Source organism: Falco punctatus, assembly GCF_963210335.1.
Source record: "Falco punctatus genome assembly, chromosome: 1".
Taxonomy (NCBI): Eukaryota; Metazoa; Chordata; class Aves; order Falconiformes; family Falconidae; genus Falco; species Falco punctatus.
In genome coordinates, this window is record NC_137580.1 from 47634727 (window position 1) to 47658253 (window position 23527).

The 23527-nt window shown below is 43.2% G+C and overlaps 1 protein-coding gene across 7 annotated transcripts in view; it reads left to right on the top strand.

Annotated features, from left to right (window-relative positions):
• FAM193A (family with sequence similarity 193 member A) overlaps nucleotides 1-23527 on the top strand; it is a 153382-nt gene that overhangs the window by 117226 nt on the left and 12629 nt on the right. Inside the window, exon 24 of one of the 7 annotated variants that reach the window (XR_013931806.1) lies at nucleotides 20956-21224. The exons of 3 other annotated variants lie outside the window; for them this stretch is intronic. Coding sequence is in view for 3 of the 4 variants with exons in the window: in XM_080410211.1 (XP_080266337.1) it covers nucleotides 628-826 (199 nt within the window). In the remaining variant the exon portion in view is untranslated. Of the gene's footprint in view, nucleotides 1-627; nucleotides 6034-20955; nucleotides 21225-23527 lie in introns of those variants that run through there. 3 more of the 7 variants (XM_080410214.1, XM_080410213.1, XM_080410211.1) reach the window with 3 other exon arrangements.

Here is a 23527-nt window from a genome sequence, read left to right on the forward strand (position 1 = left end):
TAATGCAGTATAAGAATGAACAAGTGTGTTACTTCAGTTATGTGTGTAAATATGGATGCCCTGTTGTAATGTGTAATGGACTAAAATGGTATTTGCCTTAAAGGTAACATTGTTTTAAATGTGTAAATCTTAAATGTTGCACAGAGATGACTTCTTAAAATTCTACTTCCTCTTTAATTTTTTTTTTGTTGTTATGGTAACATTTTTATAGGCCTGAACTCCATAAATTGTGTCATTTCATGGCCATGCTGAGCAAGTGGTGTGCTCTGCACGACGTCAGTCATTGTATCTTCTGTGATAACCAAAACTAGGTAGCTGTGGGTAAATGAAGAAGGGGAAAATAGCTTTTTTTAAAGTACTTTTTTTTTAAAAAAAAGCTATTTCTTTTTCTTCATCCTAAGGTCTTTAGTAATTTTTTTTTTTTTTTTTTTTTTGCATTTTAACTTGATTTGTAAAGCATGTAAAAGAAGTTTGTTGTAAATCTTTAGTGCAAACTCTTGTGTCCTGCAGCTCTTAGGAAACGTGTTACTTCCTTTTGGTAAAGGACTGATTTGATCCACTTGTTTTCTTAAATAGCTTTTGCTTTAACCTGCTCATAGTATTTCTGGTTTCTTGTTACCCATGCAGTTCATCAGTTCATCACTGCACTGAGAGTTGGTCTTTCCTTAGGAAGATTATTAATGGATATCTGAATTGTGGTAAAGCTGTCTCCAAGCTGACACTGGTGTCCCACGCTAATGTACAACTGGAATACATGTGGCAGGAAAGATGTGAGGTAGCTATGACTTTACTCCATTTTACGGAAGAAGCATCATCGCAGATATGAAGCAGCTTTGCCCCAGCTACCATTAAAGTCTGAAATGAAGTTGGAAACTGAACCCAGTTATCCAGAGGCCTGAGTCCATGGTTGACTTACATAATCTTATGTCATGAGGATTTATGCAAGAACTACCCCTGGATATAAGAGGGAAGCACTGTGAAGCATTAGCCTCTTCATGATGATTCTTGCACTAGATGTTTTCGTCATCTGTTTACTCACACCACATCCCAGACCATCTCATTGATCCTTCTTGTTGCTACAGGTCTTATGGCTGAGGTTCCCTGCAAATACCGGAGTGATTGGGTTGTGTAAGTTGTAATGTGCTCCTGAGGCTTTTTGACAGCAGAACTTAGGAATTAATACTAGGAGCTTAGTTTGTTCTGTTAAACTGTTATCTCATGCACGCCTGAAATGCCACCATCACGCAGTAGTGTTTCTTATCATGTGTGGACAGCTGTGAGGCTGCAAACAGATGAAGTGCCCTGTGCTGTAGTCAGACCATGTTGCAACCGAGCTTGGTAGGGTCAGAGTGAAGTAAAACTCTTAGCTGTTCTCTTAAGAGTGTTGGATGAGAGAAAGAGGAGGGATCTGGTGTTTCTTAGCTCATTCATTCCTGGCACAGTAACAGCATGTCCTGTGCTAGAGGCAGTCACTGGGATGGATGGGAGCTGTGGATTTCCTGGTCTGTTGTAATCTGTCTTGGTAGATTCTCACAAATTGGTAGGCAGGTAGCTCGGCTGTGATCAGACTGCAATCCAGACACTTAGTGCTTAGTTTTCTGTGGGTCATTTTCACCTCTGGTTTTAGTAAATTTGTCTTGCCTTGTCAGGGTATGAGGTTAATCTGGTTGCTGTTTTCCATCACATGTGACAGTGTTTACTTGTGGGAGCAGGGTCTGTGAAGTGACCCCAAAACCAAGTATCACTTTTGTACTTCTGAAAGATGGTTTAGTGGTTATTAAACACTACTTTCATACCCCTGAAGGATCCTTGGTCTTCAGAGTATGGAACAGGCATGTGGGGGGAATTTTCATCTGAAATATGTCATGCAGAAGTTTAGCAGCAACTATTAAGTGGGGTGATGGGACCATTAAATGCTAATTAATGGTGTAGGTTACATTCTGAGATCAGCATTGAATGGACTCGCTACCTAGTGCAATATCACCTTCCTGTGTATGAGGAAGTGAACCAGCTGGCTTACATGTTTAATGCTTAAACGCTAAAGACAGTTCAACTTGTGTAGTTCAACTATGGTATAAATGTGATCTCTAGCAGTGATTGTTTGCTGTATAGAATGGCGATAGTTTCTGCTCACTAGACATGAATTTCCAGGAAAGCACATGACTTCGTTCACCTTACTTTTCCTAATAGAAAGAAACTGAGAGCTTTCAGCAGCAGCAGCAAGTTTTGCATTGAGTGCGGATCCTTGTCTCATAGCAGATGTACTCATTTGCATGGGAGTGGGCTAATTTCCAATGATCAGCACAGAATGGTTTCATCTAATTGAAGTACTAAATCTGGCACTTCCTGTGAGAAGTGTAGAGGGAGCTGAAGTCATCTACTGCTGTGCAAACATGGGGAAGGAGACCAGGTATATGTGAAGAGCTTGGCCAAGTGTGTCTAAGCACATGGGTCTGGTGGGATGGCTTTATTGCAATAGAATGAAAAGTTACCTCTTAAAGCTTTTTATTGAGAAGTGACTATGAAATCTGACACTTTGTTTTAAAAAATCAAAAAAAATTTCCAGTGATTTGGTCTTCAGATTAGAAAATAATCTTCCCTTTAACCAGCAAGGCAGGATACTGACTGGTAGATTTCGATCACTTAATATTTGCCTTAATCTGCAGAATATTGAAACATATCACTTGCTGTGTTTCAGCCAAAGTGAACTTGCCAGGATTACAAAAGCTGTAACTTTTTTAGTGGTGACTAGATTCAAAGGTTAACCTGAAAGGTTAATGTGCTGTTTGAGGGTAATGTTCATTTAGGTGCAATTTGGTTTGCCTTTCGTCTGCAACTAAAGCAGAAGCTCGGTCATTGGAAACTTGAGTTTCAGAACAGTAGGTCTGAATTTCACTGGTGGGAATCACAAAAATAATTTGTGTGGATTCTGTCCTTTTGGAGCATGGAGGTTATGTCCTGCTTCTTCTCTAGAATGAGTTGCTGAAATACTTCTGCTGCCTTCTGTAGTGGCATTCTACTGTTCCCTTGATGGAGAAGCTGCTCAGAAAGGAAATGCTCTGGCCGTAGTGAGAGCCACGTGACCAGTACAGAGGTTCGTGTGCTTTGTGGCCAAATGAGCTTCTTTTTGATGCTCGTTGTCATCTGCCCCTGCTGTTTTCCATTGCTGACACTAGATGCTTTTTCATGTTCAGGGATCAGCATCAGGAATTTCTTAATTTATCCATATTTTATATAATTTCCAGGTTTTTGTCACTTACCCTCATATAATATACCACTGATATACCTCAAGGGACAGGTGAGTGCTTTGAGCAGAACTTAGCAGCTGCGCTCTGCAGGAGGTGGGAAAAAAGTGGTCAATTTTCAGGTAACAACAAAGCTGCAAATGCAGTTTGATGCTATTCTTTTCAAAATAAATGGGACAACCATGGGGCATCAAAAAGAGTGCTATAAATTCTATCTGGTTCCTTGAGGCAATTAGCCAGGGGTGCTGCTAGCTGAGAACAGATGAGAAAAACAGATGACAGGAACAAAGATGCATTTTACAAGTTTGGCTGGAATTTTAATTGCACTTATCCCTGTGTTAATTAGGAAAACAAATGTTTAGCACAGACTAGTGAAGACTGGTAGCATGCACTAGAGAAGGCTCCCGGTGCAGCATCCTGCCTGTGCTGTGATCCTGCCAGGGCTGTGATTTTTATGGCAATTGTGGTTTCTATTGAGCCTTCTAGTGAAGTCTAATGCACATTTTAGAGCCTGGGCATCCTTTTAGATACTCCCTAGCACCCTCCCTGTGCTCCCTCAAGGGTTGTTGCCCAGCTCTCTGGTACTCTCTAAAAGTGGCTGCGCTACCTGGCAGTAGATCAGGTAGTTGATGATTTCATTTTATTGGGCAGGAGGGTTAATGACTTCCTCAATTTACAGCTGGAAAGCCTGCAAGGGAAATTTTAGTTCTGAAGCTGCACATTAACATGTCTGTATTGTCAGGCTTGATAGTTTGATAGTCTCTTTAGTCAGAGGCTGAACCCAGGAAGGCTGCTCAACAGGAACACAGGACAGGATAATTCAGGTCCAAGGGGACTTAGAAAAGTTTCCCGTCCAGCCTCCGGCTCTAAGCAGGGTCAGCTTTGAGATCAGATTGGGTTATTTGGGTGTCTTATCCAGTTTGGCCTTGAAAACCTTTTATAATGGAGAGTGCAACCTCTCTGGGCATCTGTTCATTGATTTATTGGTTGTAATAAATTGGCATTTTATTATTATTGTTCACTTCCTAGCCTTTTAGGCTCATGTAACATGTTGCTAAGCTTTTTGTCTGTATTGGTAAAAGCAATCTCATGGCTTCTAAGCAAGTTCTGGAGAAAGCCTGGGGATTAAGCCATGTATTTCAAGAATTTGAAAGTGAAACAGCATTGCCATTCCAGATTTTTCCATTTTCTTTAAGCATGTTCCCTCCCATTATTTAAAACCAGCACTGTCTTTTCCTGCTTCTTTCTTCATAGGTTCCCCGTCCACAACTATGATAGCAGTAGAAGAGGAAGGACTCTGTTTTCCATGTATCTTGGGCTGCTGCTAGGACCTTTGTAGGACCTTTAGAATATCTGAATGATGCTTCTAGTAAGTTAGATATGACCTCGGTTTCTCAGGAAGTGAAGGATAGAGGTGATGAGATGAGAACAGGATCCAGGTCTCCTGTTCTTAGGTACTGCAGTAAGCAGCTCTTTGTGACAATTTGTATTCATATAATGTTTCAGTTGTTGAGTACTGGATGGTGAAATGCCTGGTTTACATCAGCCTTGAGGGAGAGATCATGTTTCTGTGGTTCCACTATGTGACAATAATGGCATGAGCATTGCAACGGTAGTGTTTGTTCATGGCGGAGTAGCATATTAAACCTGGCATGCAGTGTGATATGTTTGTTAATACTGTATTGGACTGGTTTTGTTGACGAGGAGCCTTGTTTCATTTTGGCCGCATCATGGCTGTCTCAGGCCTTTCCCTTTTTAACCTACTCACTCTGTGTAAGTTATATTAAGGAAATAATAAATAAATGGCAGCGGGCTTTCCCTGGCTGAAATTCGCTGTTGACCTTAGACTAACATAAGCTGCACCTACAAAAAGCCCCCACTGGTTTTCCTAGTGGGCTTGAGGAAACCTCTGAGCAGCTTTTTGTGAGTTAATATTTGGAGGAGGTGTGGTGGGCATGGTGTGAATGTTATATAGTGTTTTGCTACAGGAGCTAACAGTTGCTTGAATGAGTGGACTTCCTGATTCAGAGGTAAAGAATGAATGGTCTCTCCTCATAGTTTCAATTTTATTACAGAAGGTACTTAACAGCAGCTCAGTGGTGTCTGCAACCCCACGCAAGTGCTGCCTAGACAATTGTTTCCACTGCTTGAGAAAAAGTCCATCTGACGCACCAATGGGAAGTTGATGCTTTCAGTTCATTAAAGGCAGCATCTATGAGTGTATGTACTCAGCTGAGAGTGTTTCAGCCTCTAAAGGTCTGAAAAAGGCTCGAACTTTAAAAGCATCCATTGTCTGAAGGCACAAGCTGTTACAGCTCAGCTCCCTCTTGCTGTAGCACTGGGACTGAGTGCGTAGTTGCTATTTGTTGCAGCAGCCTTGCTTTATTTAAAAATAATAATCTGTTGCTTTCTGTGTTTGCAAGGTAACCATGAATTTGGAACATGTAAAAAGTTATCTGGCGGCTGGTTCTCTAGGGACCTGTAGGGAGAACTGTTGATATACTCACTTTTTACTCATTTTGCTGATGTTTGTCTGGTTTCTCTTTTTTTGCAGACTAGCTCCTTCAGTTTGGTTGTTACTGTGATCCAGGTATCTCTGGAAGGTGGCACTGTGGGGGCTTTTTTCCTCTATGTTGCTCTAGTGGTTGCTTTGAGATTACATCAAAATAATGTCACTTGTTGATGCAGCAGGATACTGATGGCCTCTGGGAAAGGTTTCTTAATACATCAGCGGTTGCATCCTACAGACCAGAGAGCTCAGATACTCTTGGAGAAGTTAGCAAACCTGAACAGCAGGGCAGGGTGTCTTTCACATGGAAGTTGTTACTGCCTTTTTCATCCTAAATGAGTTTACTGTACTGCTGAAGCAATGGACATGCTTGCTCTAAGGGCTTGGGGGCTTTTTAATATTAGATTATTACAGGATTAAATATTCGGCTACCAAATCTCTGATGTCAGCCCCTTGGTAACAGAGGGATGTAATGATGTTAACAGCTTTTTTGATATGGCTTAGAGGGCAGCACTGTTTGCCCCACCTTGTTCTTACCTGACATATTGGTGTCAGAAAACATAACTCAAGTGATGACATCATCTGACAGTTCAGTGTATATGGTTAGGAATTCAAAACTGCCATTTCTTGTATACATTGTTACGTCTTCTCGCTCCAAATATAGCAGCCTTTTAGCTTTGGCACAGCTATGGTTAGGGTGATAGACAGAGATGATACATCTATTTTGATTTTTCTTTAAATAGCAAAAGAGTTTACGGTGGTCCTTGGGAATTGGTAATCAAGACCAGTTCGAGTAGGAAGGGACTTTAGCTGGTCATCTGTTGTCTTTTGTGACCTATAATTTGCTGAAGTGGCCCCTAATCTACTCTTTCTTTACTCTGGGTCATGCTTCACTTGCACAGACTCTGCCACTACCTTCAGGGAGGTCTGAGAGCTGACCTTCGCAGCCAAGTAGACATTTTATACCTTGGTGCTTTTTTTGTGCCCTTTGTCCATGGACCAACGTTTTCCTTGCTGCTGAGATACTTCTTGTTGCCATCTGTACCCCTTCCGTATTTCAACTTCAGCCAGTGTTTTACTTTGCTGTCCTCGTGTGCGCTCAGGCACCGTCTCGATATTCCTCCCCAAGAGCCCATCCCTGCCATACGCTTCCTTTAGCGCTTAAGCTCAACCAGGAGTTCCCCCTTGGGCAGAGCTGGCCCCCTGCCATGTTTGCTTGACTTTCTGCACGTCGGAACAGGCTGTTCTGCTTTGAGTGGTTGTTCTTGGAGATCAGCCGGCCCTCCTAGGCCCCTTTGCCTCAGCCTCCAATGGGACCCTGCCTGCCAGTTCCCTGAACAAGCCTACATCTGCTCTTCCGAAGTTCAAGATCTCTATTGTGTTACCTGCCTGCCTCGCTTCTTTTGGGATCTCTATATCACCATCGTACGTACCAGCTGCTGCCAAGGCTGTGATCAGTCTGCACAGCTTTAACTAGCTCATCTTGATTAATGAGTAGCAAATTGAGAAGAGTCCCTCTCTTTATTGTCTTATCTGTTATTTTTTTCAAAAAAATTGTCCTCTTGGATTGCTTGCACCCTTCCTTGTTGCCTTCCCAGCAGACACTGGGGTGCTGAAAGCCCCCAGGGAGAAAAAGAGCCTGTGATCAAAAGGCTTATCCCAGCTGATTATGGCTAATTTCCTCCACTGTCTCTCAGTTTTTCTCTCAATTATGCTTATTGGTCTTTTCTGTTGTCCTGACCCATAAGCTCTTGACCACTCTGTCACCTGTTGCTTTGAAGAGTATCTTTGTGTAGAGCGCAGCCCCAAGTTCTCATTTTCTCTTTTTTTTTTCCTTCCTGAAGAGCCATCATCTATCCATCCATCACAGCACTACAGTCACGTTAACTATCCCACCGCATCTCTACTTACAGAGATATTATAGCTCTGTCTGCATGTGGACTTGCAGCTTTTTCCATTTTTCACTATTTGTGTACAGGCCCTTCCGAGAGGTCCCCCATGATAAACCTTGGGAGGGGGAGGGTCTTGGGAAGAGATTAGGGACACTGGCTGCTATTTTTTCCATAATTTTTCTTTTCCGTGGAACTGATTGTGGTGTCACGGTGTTAAATCTTTTCGTGAAGCAAAGGAGCTGCTCCACTTGTGTAGGGATTTCACTCCTGGGTACAGTTACATCCTGCAGAAAGACCTTTCGTAAACCCTCTCTAGGACAGAGTGAGCAAGCACACGGTAGGAGATACAGGCATTTCTAATCTGGCTCTTTCCTATGCAATTTCTGTGATAGAGGGTGGGTTTGCATACCTGTAGAATGATGCTGGCCTGCCTCTTATGGATTGGTCACTCTTTAAGACGGTTTGCAAATATGCTAAATCGCACATGGTTTACTTTAATACATTCTTTCATCTACTTAACACACTTGCACAAATGCACACGTGTATTCTGTCTCTGGATAACTTCTTTTCAACCTTCTTCCAGCAGATTTTGCTTTTCTTCAGCATTTTTTCCAAATGGTGGACTCTGACCCACAATGGATTTGAGAATTAGTCCCCAGAGAGGAAGAACAGAGGAAACCTTTTCCTTCCTCTCTCCAGTGTAAGGGAGCAGAATCAGCTGGTGTCAGTCCCATACTTCCTCCTCCTCTTCTCAGAAGCTGGCAGAATACAGTTCCCTCCTCCCACATCCTCATCTCTACTTAGATATGTACAACTATTGATGATTAGGAGTCTTTTTTTTTTTTTTTTCCTCTCATGTACAGGGTTCTTTGGGTGAATTCCACCCATGCTGTGATAGCTCCTAAACTATGTCCTGACTATCTGAAGAGGAACTGTCCTAGAACAATTGCTAAGGAGTTCAGTGCACGCTTCCCCTGCGCACTTCTCCATAGCTGTAGAAGTTACAATATGCTCAATGGCTGTAGTATCTTGGTAACTTCTCTTTGGCCTTTCTCTGTGAAGGGGGTTCTGCTGTATGTAGTTTGAGAGACTTTCAGAAGAGAAGCTAGCCAGTCATTGTGGTGTCCTGTGCCTGCCTGTCCCCTCCAGAAATTCTGTCTGTTGTCAAATGGGTTTCTCTTAAGCTAGTTAAAACTCAAGAGATGCCTCCACGCTCTGTAATGTATTTTGAACTCTGTGCTTCTGTAGCACAGGAATTGTCTAACTCGTCACACCCATAGCTGTGCTGTGTGCCCTGTGCTATACAGCTGCTGCGACCAGATGGCTCAGTTTTATGCTTGTCTTTACTGTACCTGTCTATAGCCAGGAGAGTGTGTCTTGCAAGGCTACATTGGGGCAAAAACATTGTGATAGTCTGGAGACTGATGGCAGCTGTAAAACCTTGGGGTGGAGTGTCTTGCTGTGACGTTTTGTGGCATGCAGCCTGTTACTAAGCAGATGTGAAGATCGAAACAGCCTGTTACTAGTAGAACCCTTTTCAAGATGGAGTAGACCTTTCCACATGCTCTGACAGTACAAGAGTATCTCTCTGTAACTTCCTCATCTTACCACTTACCTGAGGGCATGTATGTTTTGATGAAATCATTGTGATGTGTTTTTCTTGTTTCTGTTGTTACAGATTAACAGACTAGTGTTTTGGGTAACTTCATTTTCTGATCTGTAGTGTAATGACTGCTCTGTCCTTTTCTGTTTGTCCCATGTTTGATACAGGCTCTGAGACTTTTCATGCAAACAATTGTTGTTTCCTTTCCTCTTTGTTTTTTCATCTGTTTTATCAAAATTCTGGCTTCTTTCCACTCATAGACTCCTTAAAACATTATCTAACAAGTCATCATATACTTTAATGGTGACTATATTGCAGTAAACACGGTATTTGGTCCAAAGTAACTTTCAATACCAACGTCTGTCAAAGCGAGCTCTGCCTCCGTTCAGTCTCGTGTGCACACTTACCCTTTCAGACCCACTGCTGAGTTAAGCTTTAGCCTCCTCCACTGCCAAGCCAGCTTCCACCCTCCGAACTACTGTGCTTTCTGAGCACCCAGTGCCTCAGCTGCATACCTCTGCTCCTGGCACTTTGGTCCCTGCAGAGATGCACAGAGGAAGGGTCTTGCTTCTCAGTACGTTGCTGCTTTGTGCTGATCTTTTCTCGAGATGTTGCCCAGATTTAAGTGTCAAAACCAAGTGAAGCAGATAAACCATAGTCCTGTGTTATCTCTGCGAGCTACATGTTTCTCATTCACAGCTTTTGAGCCGGAGCAAACACGGAACGCCTCTGCTACAGGCAGTGTTGAGGCTAACCTCTGGTCTTGACCATGAGGTTTCCAACCCCTTGTGGTGAAGGCTAGTATGGGTAATGATGCAGAAACGGTATCCCACTAACAGTTTCCACAGCTCATTTGTCTTCCCTGCTATGCAGAAGACCTTAAAGTGTCAGCCTTCCTCAACCACAGTCTGGTTGTGGTGGCTTAATTTTGCAATAGCTGTAGCCATCTTGGTAATTCCAGCGCACCGTTCGCGCGTAGATTGCTCATCTCAACAGGGGCATTCCTGTGCGTGGCTCCCATGCTGACAACAGGTGTCTGTCTTTGTTCCTGTGTAGAAGGATTTTCACCTGTGTGTGCAGCCCCAGCTCCACGAAGCCACTGATGAAATTGCCATTGACTGCAGTAGGGTTTGGCATTTCCCCAGCTGTGCTTTCCTTTGTGCCTACGTTCATTCAGCGTGTGTTCAGCTCTGGTTTCATACTTAACTCTCTAGCCCTTCCTCTTCCATTCTTTTCTCCTTAAAAGATGGTAGAAACACAGAAATAGCACTTTGTACAGTTTTCAGAGGGGTTATTTTGTGGTTTCCTGGAGAGTCTAAGCTTTTGTCAGTCTGTCTGGTTTTTTTACCACCACCACCCCCCTCTCCTTTTAGACTTACGTGCTGAAGGCACAGCCTCACAGGAAACCATCCTTAACCAAACCACAGCAACAGAATTATCACATACGTCCCGCTCCCCAAACCTGTCTGAAAGATCACATAGGTGGCACAGTTTCACAGCCTGAAGAATTTCACTGCTTTGCAATGGGAATGCACACACTGGGTAGGAAATCCCAAGACGTTCCACTGTCTCTGCGTCAAAGGGCTAGTGCTCATTAGGCTCGTATCAATTCCTTTTAGGGTTTTGGGGTGAGGTTTTTTTGCCGGGGTAAGGGAAGGAGGGACATTACTTGTACCTTCATCACAGTGAGCTTCAAAATAGCAGTTCTTTTTCAGGTTGTGCATGTGCTGAAGTGGTCATGTGTTGAAGTCATGCTGGGGTTTGACTAGGTGACTGGAACACCAGCTGGAACCTTTTTGAAGTTGCTGTTTGTTGCCTACCATCGTGATCCTTTCCTTTCTCACGCCGGATGGCTTTTTATTTTTCCTAAGATGTAAGCTCACTTAGCATCAGTACTGAATCAGGGATGCCTTCGCTTATACTAATGATGCCTTGTTTTGGGAGTGTGCTGGTTGTCTGTAGTTGTGTTCATTGTTCATCTTTGTCCTCTGCGAGCTTTATGGTTGGATGGGTTTTTTTCTGCTAAAAGGTATTGCTACCTGTCAGGCATTCTTTTAAAGTTCTGTCTCTGATTTTAGATAATGCCATTATGTTGGCAAGTAGCGTACTGAGCACAAACAAAAGATCACTGAAAATATCCTTTTTGGCAATGGTGAGTTTATATTTGATTTAACTCTAGCTTTAAATACTACTTTTTAGTAAAAAGACATGTATCGCTGTTGTTAAGCGGTAACATTCCATGGGATCAGCAGAAACAAAACTCTAGGTTTCCTCTGTGCTGCAGCAATCACATGCTGTGTTATATTCACTTTTCAGGCTGGTAGAGGATGGTAATCACTCATTAGCTCCATTGCATAGTACGACGAATAATTTGAACAAACCCCCAAAGTTACCATAGTAAGTTAGCATTAAGTCAGAACTAGAACTTGGAATTTATGTTGAAAATCTTGACCTTGTTTTGTCCAGAAGGTAATGAGCCCTTGAAGCTGTTCCTGTTTTCTCTCTCATGTCCGGCAGTAGTTGTACAGAAATTAAAACATCCTCATAGAACAATAACATTTTCTGATAGAATAATGAGGCCTTTTAGTTAAAATAAGAAACCATGAGTTTGCACGACACTCCACCTCATCTGTTGGAAGGCTCTTTTCCTGTGCTGTTCCTTTTGTTAAATTCAGTCTTTTCAGATTTCTCAAGTTTACCTGAATTTTCTAACTTTCCTCTGTGATTTATGTCCATAGTCCGGACTAATTCCACCACTCTCACCTTTATTATCAAGATCTGTAACAATGTAGTGGAAGGCCAAATTCTGCTTCTGGTGTTGGTTGACTGTGTAAGAAATTACTTTTTCTACATGTTTTATATTAGTATTTATTTCCTATAGTAAATAATATCTATCTTAGAATCTCTTTAGGTCTGGTCACTATACTGTGCTTTTTGTAGCATGCTGAACAAATTATATTTGCATTAAGGGTGGAGGTTTTTTGTGTATTTGTCCATACCTTCCTTGAAGGACAACTTTATTCTTCTCATTCCAGGAGATGGAAAAGAAGCTGCCATGGGTGTTGCGCAGCTTCCTTTCCTACAGATACCCTGCTGGTGCTTGTCACAGGCAGAATCTTGGATGGGGTGGTTATTCAGTTTGCGTTTACATGGCAGTAATGAGCAGTAATAAACAGTGAGCCCATGGGCAGACCTTGCTCACCTGGAGGATCCTTCTCAGTCCTTGCTGCTTGAGGGCGGGGGCAGGTTTGGAGGTGGACATTCTCTACATGCAGTGACTGCAGCCTCCCCTCTCCTTAGTGTCACCATGGCTGCAGGTGGGATCCCACCCATGTCTCATACCTGCTCTGTGGTCTCTACCACAGTTACAGTCGGCATCTTCAGCAAGCTCCAAAGTCTGGTCCTCTCTTCTGCTGGCAAGAAAAAGACCAAAACCATTTGTATTTAACACTTGCGGAGTGAAGAAGCCCGAGCGCTATGATGTGTGGTAAGGAGAGAGAACACATTGTCTTTCCGATTATTCTCTCCTTTATCCTTCCCCTTGAGTTCCTGCAGCGTTGATGGTTGTTACCATGTACATCTCTGTCTTGGATTGGCAGCTCATGCCAGACTGAGCAATGAAACAGTTTAAAAGTATTTAAAAGTAAAGGAGCATCCTAGGGCAGGGGAAAGAAGAAATTTGTGTGAGAGAAGGGTGATGTGATGTAGAGAATGATGCAGCTGTTGTCTGTCTTGTGTCCATGCACTGCTTCGAAGCTGTCCTGCATGTCTTTACATCTCTCTCTCTCTGGGGCTCAGAAAGATGATCAGAAGCTTGTTCTTGGTTCACGGCTCATATCGTGAACCTGTTCGTGGTAACATCCAGAGCCCATTTGTGGTTCACACTTGTGCTGTATGCGGTTCTGTACTTTTGGACAAGCAGTTCCCTCATCATGGAGAGGGGATGAGCAACGCTGGGAACCTGTTCAGGAGGGGTGACACAACCCACATGGCTGTGTGATATGGCAGACTGGCCACATGACGGCGAGATAACATCTGGCACATGGCAGTTCTGACTGCAGGTACAGAATTCAGTCGTTGGATGGGGAGATGGGGGGAAAAATCCAGAAGAATTAAAAAATCTGCTTAGGGAAAAAAAAAGAAAAAAGCTCTTGGCCTTCTGGATGTACTCTGAACCAGAAAAAACCTGCACACGTAACAGTTCAAGTAACAAGCCATAAAAGAGACCACACTGTGAGATGAAAGATTTTTTTTTTTTTTTTTTTTACTTGAGATACCAGTGATGAAAACTGCCAGAGGATGTTGCAGTCAACGACTTAAGGATGGAATTTCCACATTTCTTCTGGGTTCTCTTGGTTATGCGGAGTGACGCCAGCCCTTTGGGGTTACTTGAATGCTGATGGTTTTGTAACAGTCTCTAACGTGCAGGGATTTTATTTTGGACATCAGCACTCCTATCTCAGAAGTGGATTTGGGTGACGTTTCCATGTTCCTGTCCAGGAAACATGAGAAATTCTCTCCTGTTCCTGCATGGTCAGGGGAGGCAGGGGAGAAAAGAGGGCTTGTTTAGCGCTCTCAATAAATGAATAAAACTGTCTCTTCAAGATCACATTGCCTCTTGTGTTTAGAGATGTTCTTTGGAGCTCTTCCAAAGATGGTCTTTATCTTACAGGAACGAAGATCTGTATATGACTGTGTTTGCAGTTTCCAGTAACGCTGCTGTGATTTTGCTTCTGATTGCTCTGAGCAGGCGTGAACAGAGCTGCTGAGTGGTAGGTAGCAGGCACAAGCAGTTGCCATTGCTACATGGGGTTTATGTGGCTTATAGTTTGCTTTAATGGTGGACACCACCAGACTTGCTCCTGCTGTTCTGATGCACGATGTGGAGGTGTTTAAAGTTGTTTAAATGAAAAAAAAAAAAAAAAAAAATTGGGTTTCCTCAGCCCTAACTTTAGGATTTTGGTTCTTGATGTTATTGGCAGTTTTACCAGGCCAGTACTGAGACGGGTGACCTGAGGTAATTTTTCTGACTTCTAGGAGGATTCTTTAACCTATTTATTACAGGCATAAATATGTTCCACTTTGGCATAGAGGCATTATGGTATTGCAGTGACTAATGCAACTCTAATGCTGCTGTACCAGGTTGGTTTGAAAACCCCAGGTTAAATAAAAGTTAGGCTGGACATGGTGACTGTTCTCAATTGCAGCAGTTTTTTGTGACATTAGAAGTTTTAAAAACACAGTGTTCTAGGAAGAGTTTGTAGCTGTGGCAGTAAATGCTTCTTCTAGCTGTCACCCCAGGTTTCATGATAAAATTGTGTGTTTGTATGCGTATGCACATGCCCCTGGTCATGGCTACTTGCAAAACTTACTTGAATAAATTACAGTGAAGTGTCTGTTATGCTTTCCCAGGCAGCTGTGTTGTCCTCTGGCTGTCAAGAAGTGAGCTTCTCTGCTTCCTGTGCCGCGTCCTCGGGCGCCGCAGTGTGCTGCGCATGGTGAAATCAGGGAATTTCAGTGAGCTAGAGAAGGAAGTGAACGTTCCGTTCTCCTGCATGGTCGTGGTCATGGTCAAAAGTACACAGATAAAACTGGGGGTGTGTGAAAGGGGACATGTTCAAAGAACTGTGGGAAGCATACTCTTTATCTTGAGCAGATAGATGCAAAATCCCTGGATTTTCAAATGTAAAAGTCTCCAGCAGAGGAGTTTTGTGACCCTAACACAGCTGTGCTGTCTGCATGCCTTTTCATTAAGATAAACTGTGAAGCAAATGCCATGTTACACAGCTAGCAGGTAGTTAATCAAAGGGAATTTCACTTTGCTGCGGAGATGGGAAACCACATTACGTGTGTCTTCCTCCAGGTTATTCAGTGGGCATTTAGAGAAAATATCCTGGGGGTGGAGGATGTGGAGAAGATAGTGAAAATCTTAAGTTTAGGTTCCTCTAGTCCATTCAGACACTCTCTCATAGATCTGCCGGGTGGGTGGGGAGGGCTGTGTTGTGCCACAGATAGCTTTAAGAGCTCTCCTGTCATTTGTTAGTGGTATCAAGATGCGTAATCACATTATAGTCAGTATACCTGTTGTAAAGGGCACTACTTCCAGGTGCCTTCAGCAAACGACACATTTACAGTAAGGCTATTAAAATGGGTTCCTCAGAAAGGTCCCTTTTAAAAGCAGCAATTGGAAACTACAGGGTTTGGACTGCTTGCTTTGTGCTGTTATGACCAGGGACCAGTCTTACTGACTGGCAAACACTAAGCAAAATGTTTCTTCTGCTGAACAGACTAGCTGAAGGTAACCTGCAAATAAAGAAAATCTGACCGGTGACGTTTTAGGTTTTGGGCTGGGTTGTTTGTTAATATATGATAGAATTTTTGGAGGGATTTTAAGGGAAGGAGGCAACGTAGGTGAATGGCCAGAAACCAACAATTACTGCTTGCTTGGTACCATAGGGATGTCTATCCTTTCAGTTGGATTGCTACCTGGATTGGCCCTTTTTGGTGTATTTTACAGAAACAAGTTAAGTAAAGTGATATCTGGACCCAGAAGAGCATTATGCAATGTCAGACACTCAGTAATTTCAGTATGTCCTTCAGGTAGTTACGCTGTAGTAGTGGTACAGCACATAATTTACAGTCATCAAAAGAAATTACATCATCTACTAATGTGATTTTTTCCCTCTTACATGTCCATTTTCCATATGCTCAGAGACAGCTAGAATGAACAAGACTAAAATCCATTATGCAAACACCCAAAGACAGATTTTCTGTAGGAATCTCCCAGAAGCAAGAAGAGGTGCAGAGCTTTGTTCCCTGCGCATACCAATACAAGAATGTGAAAACTACAGTCCTTGATAAAGAGTCTAGGATCAGCCTCTGACAGAGGCCAGTGATGAAAAATAGAACGATGACTATACATTTGCGCTGTTTCTAATCTTACTTCCCTGAGGATTCCGTGCTGGCTTTTGTCACCTAGTGATTGAGGGACTTCTGAGCCTTAAATCTTCTTTCCTTCGGTTCATCTGATCACTTTGGAAACCGTTTATCCTTTTGCTATCCAAAACATCCCATGGCAGTGAGTTACTAAATCTGATTATACCTTTTCTGTGCAATAACTTTATGGTTTCAGCATTTTTCATTTTCACTTGATACTGAATTCTTGCATTATGAAAAGCAGCAAGTACTAATCCTCCATTCTCCACCTTGTTTGCTCATGATTTTATAAACCTCAGACATCAGTCATGTCTTTTCCTACTTAAGAAGTTTGAGTTTAAATATCTTTCCTTGCACGGAAGCCTTTCTGTGTATCTCTATCTGGTTCCCTTTCTAGATATTCTGTATGTTGTCTGCATTTCATTGCTTAGAAGGTGACCCAAGCTGTATAGTGGTGATGAGAACTGGATTTATAAGTTAGCACAGTGTCTTCGGTTTGACTCTCCAATTCCCAGCTTCTTTTTGTCTTTGTCGTGGCACCCGATCACTGCCCTGGTATGTTCAGGGAGCTTAAAACGAACCTTGAAATGGCAAAAGATGTAACATTTCCTGACTGACTCACAGAAGATACTCTGCCTATAAATGCTAGTTCACACTTTCTGTGGGAGGTTGTGCCAACCTGTATCAGTTAAGACATGGATTTGTGATTTTTACAAAAGCTTGACTTGCTAGAAAGGGTGAGGAAGGCTTTGCATTGTTGTAAGTTATAGTCATTGGTCCTCTCCAAGTTCCCTGCCTGTTTCCTTCTGTTCCTGTCTCCCCTCCCAAATGACCCAGCTCTGAGAAATGGAAGGGAAAAATCTTCCCTAAAACTGTTTTGGTTCTTTTTCTGATTCTGAAGGAAAATACTCGAGTTGTGCTTCAGAATACCAGTAGTTCCCAGTATTACAGAAGCAAATAACTTTCTTCGTTTGATCGTAAGAAGGGGAGCTGAGAAGAAAACAGAAAGCTGATCCTGCATGTGAGGAATTCTATTTCAAAAGCCTTCCCAAACACCGGGGTGGAAAGTGCTGTCGTTTTTGCAGCAACTGAGGAGTTTTGTCATTGGCTTTACTGATTTGAACTACTTCTGGTTTTGTGGGAAGGTAGAAGCATGAGAAACTTTAAATGTTAATGGTATGTGCTGATACATCCTTGATCCTACAGAATCTTTAAGCATCAGGTCTCTTTTGCATATGTGTTCAAGTGTACTGGGAGGTTCAAATGTATGTTAAGAAACTTAGGTGTTTAGGAAAGTTCTGGGAACTTTCTGAGAACATTACTGTAGTACAATTGTTGAAGCTTTTAATGAATTTTTTTAGACTCTTAAAAACTTCTGAAACACTAGTCTTACTCTGAAACTGTTGATCTTTTTCTTTTTGGAAAAACTGAAGGAAAAATGTAATGTATTTTTCAGCCTTACCACAACTAAGGCCAGTTCTGGGGTCTTGCTGCCCCAGGGAGATGGGACAGGCTGTATTTATGATGTGGAAAAGGATGAAATGCTATTTCAGACCAAGATGAGATAGAGGGTTAGCTGGTTTTTCCAAGGTATTAGTTGATCTAGTGAAAGATACAGTCTTTCTACAAATCCTTGCCCTGAAATAACAAGCACATCAAAGATGACATCAGACCTTAGTCTAGTGTTTAACTTCCATTTCTGCAGGATGTATTACCTTCCAGCCCCTCTGCTATGTCTCTTTGTGAAGTCTTGTTGTATTTGGGCTGCGATGCAGAGCCAGCATTAAGTATGCGTTGTGTTTTCTGCAGTTTCACTTGATTTTTATTCTTTTCCCAGATGACTTTGGCTGACATTCCTCTTATCATTATGAGACAAAGTACTATTTGTTTTCTTGCCTTTTGTTTTGTCCCCCAGCCCCTTTTATATAATTTTGTCAGCCCTCAAGTGTTTTCCTTTGTAGCAGAAGACACAGCTCTGCAGCAGGTGTGTCTCAGTTTCGGGTATATGGTACCTCTGCTTACAAAGTCAGAGCACCCGGCTGCAGCCAGAGAGACCTCCCCTTTGCAGGGAGGCGGCCGTAGCGGTGTGTGTGCAGTGTCCTGTCCCTGCTCTGCTCCCACAGCCACCCTCCACCTGTGCAGAGAAGCTGAAAGTGAAGCCAGAAGTGCAGTTCTCACCAGTGCTGCCAAAGACAGGATTGCTTGCTTGGTGTTTCTCCCACATCAGCCCTTCCACTCAGCACCTTGTCCATAAATTTAGTGCCCTTCTATGCTGTCCTTTTTTGCAGCAATGCCGGGCACTCCTTTAGCAACACCAGACTGGACAAGTCAGGGTTACTGGGAAGCTCTGAAGCTGGCCCAAGTTCTGCTGTTACAGACCTGGCTGCATCCTGCTGCATGCTGATGTATTTCACCCCCAGCACAGGTGGTAAAACCCCATTGCTGCTCTGCTGGTGGCTCCAGCAGCATCCCGCTCTGTGCCTTCCCCACCCGTTGCAGGCACTGAGCAGTCCCTGGCAGAGAGGAGGCTTTTTGGAGTCATGCTTGGGTGTTAAGTCACTCCAGTCTCAGCTGTTTCAAAGCAACTGCAGGTGCTTTAACCACTCCCAGTCTTTGTTGTTAAGACTAGGGCTGCCCTGCTGCTGTGAGGCTGAGATCTAGAAAAGTCATCTGGTGAATTGGATCGAGGCGTTAAAAATCTAGGAACTGTGTTTGGTGGGATCAGGCATTTTTTGTTACCAGATAGGGGGGTGGCACAGGGAGTGTACTCCCACCCCCCCACCCCCAAGTTTTGCATTAGCCACTGGTGCTGATGAAAGCCCAGCCCAGCTTAAATATGTTGATGTGACTCCATTACCACTGTGTCAGGGAACAGGAAGGTAGAAACGGATAGATGCTATCACTGAGTCTGACCCTAACGAAATAAGTGCCACTATGTTAGTCATTGCTAAGGTGGTGGCGGTTAGTGGAAAGGCTTGTACAGGAGCCAAGAAAAAGTAACAAAAGGTTAAGCCTGGAAGGGCGGAGAAGGGAAGAGTTGGGCAAAAAGAGGAACTGAGGAGCTGGCAAAAGGGATTCAACTTCTTGTAAACATGCAGTTTTGTGAAAACATGGCTTGGATCTGCATAGTAGAAGGTTTTTGGAGGCTGGAAGAACAAAATCTCTTGTCTTTTATAACTTTTCTAGTCCTGACTAGAGCAACGATGATGCAGAATTTTTGTCTGTATTTCACGTCCTTGGATTGGGGGAAGCATCCAGATGATGCACCTCCCAGACATGCACGTTGCAGAACATGGAACCAAGTCATTTCCAAGTTGCAGTATTTGGGGAATCAGTGAAAACAGGGTGCGATGTTTGAAAGAATTGACAGTACCATGCCTGGAGGTACTTAGGAGGTTTTGAAAAGCTGTTTTTGTTTTTAGAGAAAGCTAAATTAGCAGAGCCAAATCTTCTATTGAAACTTAACCTCAGTTGATTCTTCCAGGGGAGATGCAGAAAGAAAGACTGCCTATGAACCAGAAGGCCGAGGTGAAGAGTGGGCTTATCTGTAGGTCAGAAGAGCCAGGTTCAGGTCTTCTTCTAGATAGTCTGTCTAAGCCCCTGTCGGTATTTGCATACGTAGTGGAAAAACTTCATCAGGACAGAAGGAAGAGGCATCCCTGAACAACCTGTTGCTTAGAGCACTGCTCTGCAGCAGGAGAAGTTCCTGCCCTACCACCAGATGTAGGTGCACACATGCACGTGATTTAATCAAAAATACACTCTTCCGCTGTATGCCTACATGGATTTTGGAGATTCTTTGCAGACAGTGTAGTGAGCAGCTGTGGGAGGCAGTGCACAGCGTTGTTTCTCTTCAGTTTGTTGCAGAAGTACTACATAATGTGTGTCGTGTTTGAAAAGGGTAGATGGCAGGAGGCAGCTGCTAGTTTATGTGGTCCTTGGAGTCAACTTAAGTGCTGTGGAGGCAGGGTGAGAGGGATTGCTCCATCCCCGGGAGTGCTGTGCTGGGCCTGGACATGCTCCCACAGAGCAGGGTAGGGCTAGCAGAGAGCTGCAGCAGGCTCTGCAGGCTGCAAGGGCTCCTTGTAGGAGAGAAGTACGTAAGCACAGTGGCAGAAAAAGGGGGTAACTTTTTGTAGCGACCAAGTGGACACTGCATGGAGTTTTTCCGATCGGGGTAACTAATGGAACTCGCTGTACTGGAAAGACTAGGAGGCAGGCTGTGTGGTTTCCTTGCCTCTTGCAAGTGTGTAGCTGGACTTCCCTCAATCTTCCGCTCTGTTGTCATTTTATAATCCTTTAAGTCCTCTGGCCTTTTGTCCAGTTCCACCCACCATGTTTTTCTTGATGTACGGTTTTCAAAGCATGGTATAGTACTTCGGCTGTGCTTTATAAACACCATATGGAGCAGAGGGCTCTCTTCGCATCCAGCTGACAGCTGTCCTGTTTATTCTCTGCACTTTGCTGTCTGGCTTATTTGCAGAAACCTGTGACTCAATCCAGCCTCTGAACCTTTTTGAGGAATTGCCTCATTAGTGATTTCTCATCGTGTATTTGTGCAATTCATTGTCCTCAAACTACGTATTTGTCCTTGCTGAATTGCCAGCATTTCCCAAACCACCTACCCAGTTTGCCAAAGCCATTCTAATTCCTTTCACCAATGCACTGGCACCTTCTTTTCATTTGAGATCTGCACGTGTATAATATATAAATAAATATAATAATGTAACACATAAATATAAAATAGACCTTTTCTGTCCCATGCAATAGTGAAAATATCTGATTGTTACATCCAGGACCCATCTTTGAGGAGCCTTGCTGATATATTCTCCCGGACTGATTTTTGCACCCCTTGAGGTAATGTTTTTTAGTTTGCTTATTGAAACATCCTGTGAAAATGACACTCTGTCAGTAGCTCTCACGATATCTACTGTTTTTCTTCTGTCTACAAGAGCTACCCTGAAAAAGGAGGAAATGGTTTGACCATGAGTAGCAGCCAACATGGATTTGTCAAGAATAAATCACCTCCCTGCTGTCAGGTAGGCACTTAAAAATCACCTGCTTGTTCCTTTTGGTGGGAATTGAAGTTAGTTTGTTTTCATTTTAAAGATGTTTGTTCTTCTGAAGTTTCATCCATGACTTCCCAAACAATATTGAGTATCTTAGGGAATTCAAAATCTTAGGGAATTCAAAAAATTCAACCAACTATTTTTATTATAAACTTTGCGATGAATAGCATCAGCGCAGTCACTTTGGAAAAAACTACCATATCCAACAGGTCCCTAGTCTGAGGTCATGCTCCCTTGTTATCACTTGTGTGTGTCGTGTTAACCGCTCTGTTACAGCTGACTTCTGGAAAGACGGCAGGAACCGTGCACTTCTTCTATCAGATTCCTCCAGTCCTTTTCTCTTAGTCAGAGTCCAACTCCTTCCTTTGTCAGTCTCTTTTAGTTTAATGTCAGGGTCCTAAATGTGGTATGCACACAAGTGAGACTCAGGACACGCTGAAGTTCAGTGTAATTATATTTAGGTTCACTGTCACATTAAGATCAGAAATTTGATAACATCAGTAGTGAGTAATGCCCTTCTTCTCTTCACTGTAAGTCCCAGCGGTTCAGTTCCTGGCTTAGAAAACAGCAGAAGTGTTTTGTGCTTGGTCTTGCTCTAGTTCTGCAGTACATGTAGTTCAGCATCTCGGGGCCACCTTCATGCAGCCGAGGAAAGTGCAGAGGTTGCAGGTCGCATTTGTGGTGCACCCACAAACTCATGGGAGAGTTTCCAAAATGACTGCTTGGTTTTAGCCAATGCCACTGTTTCCTCATCTTCGTGAGCAATGGAGCCACATCAGCATTGTAATACAGAGGAGGGAATGCTGCAGGCACTGACAATAAGTTTGAGGGATTTTTACATTATCGCCCACTAGTTTGCACATGGTCTGGTGTGATTCATCATCTTCACAAAATGTGAGAGCAGCTGCAAAGAGAGTGATTTAGAAATCTCATCCAATTGAGCCATGAGGAAATCAGACATAACAAAAAGGCGGAAACAGTCGCTGTATCCCAGGCTTACCGTAAAACTCTCACAAGTTGCAAAAAGCTACAAATGTCATGGACTGTGAAGTCAAGGAAGATGGGATAGCTCTGAACAATATCCAGCCGGGAGAGGAAGGGGTCTAATGTATGTATAGCAAAACCATACTGTCAGGATTTTAACGTGCTGTGATTTAGGGGACCTAGTTATAAAAAAGGTACCTGCATTAGACCTCCCAGGTTCTCAAGGCACTCTTGCTTTCTACCAGTCTGTTAGCTGAGTTTTCAAAACAAGCCTGTGCGTTAGAATTGAGGAATTTCTAGTCTGCAAAAAAACAGTAGATTTCTTTCCTTCCTCTTCACTCTCCCTTCCTGCCAACAATGGACTGTGTAGTCTTATAAACACTTTGAAAGTGTTTGTTTTAGAAGCCATGCCAAATATGCCATTTTTCTGAATATCCAGCACTGGTTCCTGAGACAAGTGACTTTTTCTAGTGTTTTAGCTGAGGTTTTAGGTGTCTCCTCTGTATCTCCGTAGGGTATTTATTTACCTGTAGATCTTGAATACTTTGAATGTGACAGTTAATAAATAAATATATTAAATCTATTTCAGGATTGGGGTTGGTGGGGGCAGGGCAGGAGAAAGGGGAGAATTAGGTCTATTTTTTTTTAACAGTAATTATTCATCAAATTCAACGAGCGGGTGGGTTGGTTGGCTGGTTTGGGTTGTTGGTTGTTTTTTGCTTGGCTGGTGTCAAATAGCTCAATCTAAGGTTGCTCTGGTAGTCCTGGTAAGCACATTGAATGTGAGCGTCAGGCTGGCCCTGGAACTAAAGGTGGTTGTCCTTAGGCAGAGCACTACCAGCAGGTCGAGAGAGGTGATCCTTCCCCTCTGCTCAGCACTGGTGAGACACATCTGGAGCAGTGAGTCTGGTTCTGGGCTCCCTAGTATGAGAGAGACGTGGACATACTGGAGAGATTCCAGCGAAGGGCCACAAGGGTGATTGAGTCCTTGGGGTATCTGCTGAACAAGGAGAGGTGGGAGCTGGGACTGTCCAGCCTGGAGAAGAGGAAGCTCAGCGGGGTCTAAATACCTGATGTGGGGACAGTACAGAAGATGGATCCAGACTTTTCTCATTGGTACCCAGTGACAGGACAAGAGGCTGTGGGCACAAGCTGAAATACATGAAATTCCATTTAAATATAAGCAAAAACTTTTCTACTGTGAGGGTGATTGAAACCAGGAGCAGGTTGCATAGGGAGGTTGTGGACTCTTCATCCTTGGAGGTGGTCAAGACCTGACTGGCCACAGC